Consider the following 9,048-nt stretch of genomic DNA (forward strand, 5'->3'; position numbering starts at 1 on the left):
ACCCCCCCCACCCCCGCCTTTGGCGGAGCCCTGGGTCTGATCCCCACCTAACCCTAAAGAGTGGTTAGGAGCCAGACAGAGGAAGGTTTGAATCACAGCTCCAACACTTAATGGGACCTTATGAAATGGGACAATATTTCTGCCCCATAGACTGTGGGGGTTACAATGAGATAAGCCTGTCCCTTCCTCATCATCCTCACACCATTTGCACACGCTATGCCTTCTGCCTGCTCTGTCACCCTGGGCTTCTCTAAATTCTTCCCCTCTTCCAGGCCCAGCCACAGACCACCGCAGACTGCCCGGCCCCGGCCCCCACATCTGCACCACAGCACACACTGCCTGTGCCCCTCCTTAGACTCTTGGCCCACCGGATCCTCTTCTGTCTTGTCACTTCCTACTTTTACCGCTTTTATCCCTGGTGCTAAATTCTAGAATGAAAACAATAATCTCCTTTTGGTTGTGTCTAGCATTATTCCCATTTTCAGATGAATAAACTGAGGTTCAGAGCCAACAAGGATTTGTACAAAGTCCTACAATCAGAACATAGTGGAGTAAGTATGAGCCCCCATCTGCTGGAGATCACACCCCAAGTTCTTAACCAAAGCATGATAGAGCCTGCCTGCCTGTCTGGGCAGGCTCTGCCTCATTATTCGTGGAATCTGAGGCAGCTTATGACAATATAAGCAATTAAAGAAAAAAAAAACACATGTTAAGAATCAGAGGACTACACAGATGGAATAGAAAGATGAGTCCATGGAAAGGCAAGGAGGTAAGGACGTGTATGTCAAGGGTACGCACTACTGAGTTCTAGAATCTTTGGAAAGATGTCCTCTGCAAGCCATATCTCTTCTTCACTGCACCCCAGATGTACTGCCCCCTGCCCTCCATGAGTGTCTGGCCCCAAACCCATTCCCTTTGGGAAAGTCAGGGGCAGGGTCTCCCCTGAGCAGGCTGTCGACAGTCCCCAAGGTGGAAGTCCCCCAGCCCACACCTCCCATGGCCCACGCCTCCCCAACAGGCCCAGACTTCTGCAGGGAGCACTGCCCCAATTCTCTCCTGTCTAGTCCCCAGGAAGGAGACTTCACTGTGCAACAAGCTGTCATTGCTAGAACTATTCTTGTCCTAGGCTGGGTCCTGCCTGGGGCGTTTCAAGAGATTGAGTGGCTTTAACTAAGTGTTGGGTGAAGCTCAGGCCCAGAGTCAGAGACAGAGCTGTGCCATCACATTGCAAATCCCACAGAACAGACTCCAACGGAGAGAAGCAGAGGCCTCAGTGCCTCCTCCATCCTGGCCCAAATCTTAGTTTTTCCTTCAAGATTCAGCCCCAATCCTTCCTCCTGCAAGTAGCCTTCCTGGGTCATGCCATCCTTCTAATCATCCATCCTTTCATTCAGTAAACACTGAGCACTGGCTAAGCCAAGACTGGGTGCTGGGGACACAAAGATGGGCAAGACAGCCTCTGCCTTTGAGGAGCTCACAGACCACAGGTGAAGTGGATATCGGGGTCATGGAACTGATGAGAGTCCCTGGGTGATGTAAGTAAATGGTTAATGAGCTCGGTTGCTCACTGAAAGGTTGGAGGTTCGAGTCTACCCAGAGTTGCTGCAGAAAATAGGCCTGATGATCTACTTCTGAAAAAATCAACCACTGAAAACCCCATGGAGCACAGTTCTACTCTCTCACACATGGAGGTCTTCGTGAGTTGGAATCAACTTGATAGCAACTGGTATTGGTAAAGAATTGAGATGAATTGCCTGCTCATGAGAGTCCCGGATATGCATTCTACTCAGAGCCCAAATTTGAGGAAATAAGGCTTGGAGTGGTCACACAGCACAGGATGACAACCCCATCTCTCAGCCCCAGGGCTTAAGCTCTTAACCCCTAGGCCACATCAGCGAGCACAACGGCAGGGATGTGAACAGAGGAGGGCCTCCTGACCCACCTGGGTTAAGGAGTCAGGGAAGACAACCTCCTGGAGGAGATGAGGTCCAACCTGAGCCTTGAAAACTGAACAGGAGGTATCCAGGGCAGGCAACAGGGAAAGCAGGAAGGGGAGGGGCTTCTGGACAGAGGTGAGAACATAGGTGAGGGTGAGGAGGTGAGAAATAGCATCAAGGGCTAGCTGGGGAGAGACCTGCCCTCATCCTTCTTGAGCTCCTGTTAAGTTAGGTCTCTCTCATTCACCTGTTGGTTGCCAGCATGGTCTTTAACATCTGCTGTGCTTCTCTTGTTCTGTACTTAAGTTTTGCAAAGTCATCTTGCTTTCCCCAACTGCAAATTTCTTTGTTGCCAAGACCACATCTGACATGAGGTCAGACCCTGGAAATGTCTGCTAGAGGGCAGGTGTGATGAGGAGAGTCAGGAGTTGGAATGGGGCTCCAAGCATACTTCTCTATAGGTTTGGGGGCCAGGAACCTGAGGGGAAGGAGGCCTGAGCCAGTGCTCTGCACTGCTACGTGGAAACCTTTCATGAACATAGAGGTCTGGCAGGAGCCAGGGTGTCTGTGACCTTGACTCTGCACACAGTGTTCAATGTTGGGTGGGAGGGGGCTTGAAGAGCTCCAAGACCCTCCTGCCATCTGCATTAATCAGCCTAGCAGATCCGCAAGGGGAGGTATAGGGCTGTTTGCTCTGGGTCTGGGTAAACTGAGGCACAGGGCAGGTAAAGTAGGTTCTAACAGAGTAAGAAGTGAGTGTTCAAAGATGGACCTTCATGGCCCTCTCTTGATTTTCTTGTCCACCAATACCAAGGACCCTCTGTATTCCTTCAATAAAACGTTCAATGTTTATCCAAGGACATTTGAAAATGATAATATTAAAGTCTCACACTAGAACAGAACTTACACTCTTAACTGAGTACTTTCAGATATTTTAAGAGAGATACTTCCTTCTCCCAGGAAGTTCGTGGGGTAGGCAATCAACCACCCAGGGTCATCCCCCTTTGCAGAGGGAAACTGAGACACAGAGCATTTAAATGACCCTTCCCAGCTCACCAAGCCACAGTGGCAAAGCTGGGACTTGAACGCAGATTCCAGGGCTGGCTCTTGCCATGATATCACGCTGCTTCTCTCTGAAAACTTCCACCCAGCCTCGGCCTCAGCTCTCAGCTCCGTTCCCTCATCCAGGATCTGAGCCCCTTCTACCCGCCGCCTTTCTTCCTTCAGCAATGACTCTTCCCTTAACCTGCAAAATATCCCATGAGCGCTACAGACTTCTCACTCCTTCAACAGTCGGTGTCATCCACCACAAAACAGTTATGCCAACCTGCGTTTCTTAGACCATACAGTGTGAGCGTCTAAATGACCAGGATTTCTTGTTCAAATGCAGATTATGGCTCAGCAGATCTGGGGCAGGTCCTGAGATTCTGCATTTCTAACAATGTGATGCTGATGCTGTTGGTCCAAAAACCACACTTTGAGTAGCATGGCTATAGGCTGGCTCTAACCACCATCCTGCCTCGTCTGTTGCTCTGTGGGTCTCCTTCTCTTTCTCATTCCTTACCATCTCTCCTCTGAGTCTCCCATGGTTAGATTTTGTGTCAGAAGCACAAGGAAAGTGTCTCCCCCTCCTTTCATGAGCAGCGCAAGTGGCTGGTGGGCAACTTCTTAAAGGGAACTGTGGGGTAGGTTGCTCCCCGTGCCCAGCTGTGTCCTCCACCCTGAAGGGGTCCTGGGAGCAGCAGCTGCCCTGCAACTTTTCTGGCACGGCCTTTCTCTTCTCCCCCTTGGCCCTGCAGCTCCCTAGGCCCACTGGGCCTCTTGGACAGGGCCTGGAACCCAAGGGAAGCAGGGGTGCGCATCTTCTCTGCTGCTGCCCTCATTGAAATTTTGCCCTTGCCCAAGAATCCTCGGTTGAGAGCTCATCCCTATTAATTCTCATTGTGCATTTAGAGCCAATAGGTTTTTATTTATTCATTTATCTTGTCTTCCTCCCCCTCCCCTTCCTCACCAGGTTGGAATTTACAATTCTGTTCTCAGGTGGCCTTGCTGAAGGATGAAGGACAGCAGGCATGTGGAGAGAGAGGGTTGTTCCCAGAGCCCCAATAAAGGTAGCCACCCCGTGGTCCCTCTTGCACCCTCAAAGTTCTCTGGGGCTCATGATCCTATTAGCTGTGCGGACAGGCCCAGCGCCTGCTGTGGGAAGGGCCAGGGGAAGAACTAGCAGAGGGCTAATGGTAGCAAGGACAGGGCGATTGCAAGACTAATGGGGCAGTGGGCAGTCAGGCTGCCGTTAGAGCGCCCCCTGGTGGCCTGCAAACTTCCTGCCGGGCCATGGCTGGAGGCATTTAAGCTTCCTGAGCACGTAACTGCCCAGAGACTAGAAACACAGGGCGTGATGTCCTAAAGGCTGGAGAGGGGAAGGAAACTCTAAGAAGAAAAGCCAGGGAAGCCACCGAGAGAGAGTAATAATAAGTGAATAACACCTAGTGCACCTTGAGCACCTGCGATGTGCCAGCCCTGGCCGTGCCCAGGACCCGCACAACGGCACTGCACCTGCCCATCAGCCATGGGGCACTCAAATGATGAGTGTCTCTGCTTTACAGATGAAGACACTGAGGCTCAGAGAAGCCAGAAGCTCAGAGAAGGGAGGCTGTGCAGCCTGGTCGGTAAGCCCTGGCCTCCACCACAGAGAAGTTCCCTGCCTGGCTCTGCTGCATCTAAAACTGAGTGACCTCGCAGGATTTAGCCAACGCTTTCTAATTCCTAAAATGAGATTAGCATAGGTGCAACCTCAGAACATTGAAAGATGATTCAATAACACACACACAAGCACCTGCTTAGGGTAAAGTGCAATAAATGCTGGCACCAGGGTTTGAACCCAGGTCCACCTGGATGTGACCCTCTCTTCCCTACAAAAGCCAGTCCCCGACAGGGCTGCCCTCCACCTGCCGAGGCAGCATTCCCATCAGCTGCGCATTTGTAATCAAAGGCAGAGCTGGATGGCAGCCCATAATGAAATATTTAAGTCCATCAAACAGGTGGCAAGATGCTGAGGACCTACCCAAGGGAGGATCTTGGAGATGCTATTCTTCCTCCCCTGCCCCTTCCCCTGTCTTTCCAGGAGGGAGGAAGGAAGCTCTTCTCAGACTCCAGGGCTCCGTGGACACCTGCCTGGGCTCTGTCTGAGGGTGGAAGCCGGGGGAGTTCCAGGACCAAGGGCATCTTGAGCAGGCTTTGGCCAGGAGAGGGCCTCAGACCTGCATTAGATGGTCATCTCCACCTCTCAAGTCCTTGACGTGAAGCTGACCAAGTGGATTAGTGGATTCCAATTTAGCTGCCCTCCCCTCCCCTACCTTGAACACCAAAAAAGGTAATGCTTAACATTTAAGAGGAAAAAATACAGTCAAGAATTTCAATATGAGAGGCAGAAGTTGACTGACCTTGGGAGGATGTGGAAAAGAAAGGTGGCCTGAGATGGGCGAGGCTCCCACCCTGGGCTTGCCCCTGACCTTCAAAGCCCTGCCCCCTTGCCCATCCTTGGGAAAGAGAGATCCTATGTCCCCAGTGCAGTAATCCCTACGACAACTCAGGCTCTGGCTCTCAGGCTGAACTCTTCTTCCTTTCTTTCAGCCTCTCCCTTCTCTCCCTAGGTGGCTTTCTGGCAGTGCAGCCAACACCCACAGTGACAACCTCATCTCTGCTGATAGGTAAGTCCGAATGTAACACACCTTCCTGGACTAATTACTTGGTGGTGTGACTGAAGCTGTCCCTTAGGAGCACTGCATCAGCCTCCCATAAATCCAGAGACCTGGAGACTCACCCAAGGACAGGGCAGAGTGCCATCTACCATTCCTGCCTTCATCAACTCCTGCAGCCTGGCTGCCCTGCCTGGACTCCTGCCAGGCCTGGAACCTCCAGAGCAATGCCCAACAGCAACATGACCCTCACTAAACAGTTTAGCTTAGAAACCAGACACACAAAGCTTAAATCACAGATTGACTGCTTCCTAGTGTGCGACCTGCTGCCTCAGTTTCTCCATCTGCAAGATGGGAATGACAACAGCTATGGTGGTGTAGTGCCTAAGGCATTTAACTGCTAACCAGAAGGCTGGTGGCTCAAACTCACCAGCCACTCCCTGGAAGGAAGATTGGGCAATCTACTTCCACAGATATACCGCCTCAGAAATCCAAGGAGGGGTCACTATAAGTCGCGTCCGACTCCACGGCAGTGGGTTCAGTTTTTGGTTAACACCTATGGAGCACTTGCTGTGTGCCAGACCCTGATTCTGAGTATTTCAATGACCCTATGAGTGTGTACTACTAGTGTCCCCATTTTACAAGTGAGGTGACAGAGGCCCAGTTATGCCACTGGTCAAGAGCCCACATCCTAATACTCCTCCTTTATGTAACATAGAATCAACCTGGCTGAGCTGAGCCTCATTCTCAGTGGGACGACACATATCATTCTACCAGCCCGCACACATGGAACTTACATCAAATCATCCTTGCTATTATTTTTGTTGCTGTTGATATGACTTGAGAACTGAAGCTACTCTGTGGCTCTAAAATCCCATCCTTGTCTAACTCTGGGACTCAAGTGACAACACTGGAATGTCTGCCTCTCCCCTGACTTATCCAGTGACAGTGGTGGTAGTGCCCAGGGATGGAACTGGAAAGGGTCTCAGCCTCACTGTCCATTCTTGCTTCATCCTCACCTTCCTCCCTTACAATTACCCTCTGTGCTTCCGTCAAACCTTCCACTGCAAAGGGCCAACCCAGCACTCGGTGCACCCAGGCCTCCCAATGCTGTTGGTTGTATTGTATGGGATGGGGTCGGAGGCTGTACCACAGAATAGATCAACAGAAGGAGGACAGAGTGCACCACCGTAAACAGTACCTCACTTCCTGGACGGCTCACTTCCTCCCAAGGAAGGCAGGGCTTATCTGCAAGACTAGGGAAATGTGATTACCATGGTCTTCCTGAAGGTCAGCTGACCCAGAATGTCCCCACCCCAGAGAACACTGTTGCATGACCCCACAGTCCTTTGGGGTGGCCTTTACATTGGTACAATTCCACGATGGGACAAAAACCTGGTCCAAGTCAACCGTGCATCTTGACCATTCCCACTCTGTTCACCCATCCCACGGTCTGCCCCAGCCTCCCTCCTCCTTGTCCTGGGCCAAAAGAACAGCAATGGGCTGACTTACATGGGAGCAGAACCTCTCAGGGGGGTCTCCGCACGTGATGCCTGAAGGCTCCACCTTCACCTTGACGTAGTCCTTCAGGCGCATCACCTTGGGCTGGCAGGCGTAGAATTCCCAGGTGGGACCCTCATCTGTGGTCACCCAGGATTTGCAGATGTCATAGTCCCCAGAGGCCAGTGGGAGACAGTGCAAGAAGAGCGCCAGCAGGTGCAGCATGGCTGTGGAGTCCTCAGGGGCGGGGCCCGGAGAGGCCCTGGAGAGGCAGCGACGGGGTCAGGTGGGACTTGCAGCCTCAGCATGGAAAAGCCACATCTACCGAGCAATGGTGGCCAGGGTGTCCCAGGGACTCAAGCACTGTAGGTTTGCAAATAGCGAGGAACTTGTTTTTTCCAAAAAGCTGATACGGAAAATTCAGAGCCAGCGTTTCTCAGACTGCTGATGGGCAGATCAAAAAGCTGCCCATAACCTGCTGTTCTCCTAACCTTGGCATTACACCTCTCCCAGAGGTGAATCTGATCAACTCAGGCAGACTCTCAAACTGTGACAGTAGATGGAAATGGGATAGGGAGAAAATCTGCAGGGATCTGGCATGAGGCCGGATCAGATTGCTTTTAATTTTTGTCCTTCCAATCAATCCAGGTCTTTAAAGGGCCCTTAATGTGTAATGTGCTCAACACAACTGCAAAACAACCCTCTGGCCTGTGTTGTAAAGACAAAATAAAATCAGGAGGAGTACATGTTAGCAGGAACCATGGTCCTCTTTGGGACTGGACTTGGCGTCTCAGACTAATAAAAGAGATTTCTTTTCATATGGGTTGAAAGCAACAACAATTGTGCTCCTGGACTAAAAAATAAAAACGCTACTGCGGCGTTAACTGGGGAGAAGGTTATTTGGCTCTACTTTGGTGGGGACAGGCACTAATAGGGGCCCGCTGACCTTGGCTGGTAGCCATCGGCAACTTATTATGAAGTTTCTGAGGCTTCAGCTCTCAATCCATCCAGGCTTGTCTTTCATTGTAAAAGGGGAGGAGAGAGAGCTCATTAGCAACAACACCTGCAACAAATTAAAAAAAAAAAAGGGGGGGGGGATAAAGATGTATAAGAACAAAAGCTCTCTGGCAAAATGTGCAAAAAATGAGGTTGCATTAGCAAGGTCTCCCGAGAAAACTGGGTTATTTTTATTAACATCAGAGTTGCACATTTGGAGATGGAACATATTACTTAAAAAGTGATGGGTTTTCTCTTCATTTATGGGGGTGTTAGGTCAGCAGACATGCCCCCATTCTGGGGTCAGTGATTTTCTAAAACATCTCCAGAAGACAAGATTTAATAGTTGCTTTAAAATACCATGACTGACAAGTCAAAATGTCAAAGCTGTTAAAGGCAGAAATGAGACTGTAACTAAGGGTGCAGGCAAACGGAGGGCTCCACAGCAAGGCCAACAATTGAGAACCAGGTGCAGATAAGTTTCTCCCCAACCACAGGTACAACCTGAAATGGAAATTTTAATTTTTTTTCACCCTAAGAAACTAGGGATATTGAAGACTTTCACAGGAGTGACAATGTTTTCTCAGATTAGATTTTCTGACCAAGGTTGAAAATTTGCGATTGTCCTTAGAGGCCATGCTTGCAAATGGATCACTCTTAGGATTATTGTTTTACTATTTCAAGCTCCCGGAAATTATTTAAAAGCTCAAAGAGACATAACTGATATGAATGTTAACATTGACAAACACACGATTCTACTAATGTGGTGTCCCTGGATACTTGATACATCACCAGGAGAATTCAAGTCCAAGGCCAGCAGGAAATCCTGGCCAAAATACTGGCTAATGGGGCAAAGGTTATTGCACTGAGTCACAACAGATGTGCCTGCCTTATTAATTATTCTGGTGGTTATGCCT

General features: G+C 50.2%; 1 protein-coding gene across 1 annotated transcript in view; it reads right to left on the reverse strand.

Annotated features, from left to right (window-relative positions):
• The window catches only part of NTNG2 (netrin G2), a 73,411-nt gene extending 66,051 nt beyond the window's left edge, over window positions 1-7,360 (reverse strand). The window contains exon 1 of the mRNA XM_042781447.1: window positions 7,148-7,360. Within this exon, the coding sequence (XP_042637381.1) occupies window positions 7,148-7,360 (213 nt within the window). The remainder of the gene's footprint in view (window positions 1-7,147) is intronic.
• Window positions 7,361-9,048: the final 1,688 nt, after the last annotated feature.

Source organism: Orycteropus afer, unplaced genomic scaffold (genome assembly GCF_000298275.1).
Source record: "Orycteropus afer afer isolate SDZICR_OR568_19922 unplaced genomic scaffold, OryAfe1.0 scaffold00123, whole genome shotgun sequence".
Lineage (NCBI taxonomy): Eukaryota > Metazoa > Chordata > Mammalia > Tubulidentata > Orycteropodidae > Orycteropus > Orycteropus afer.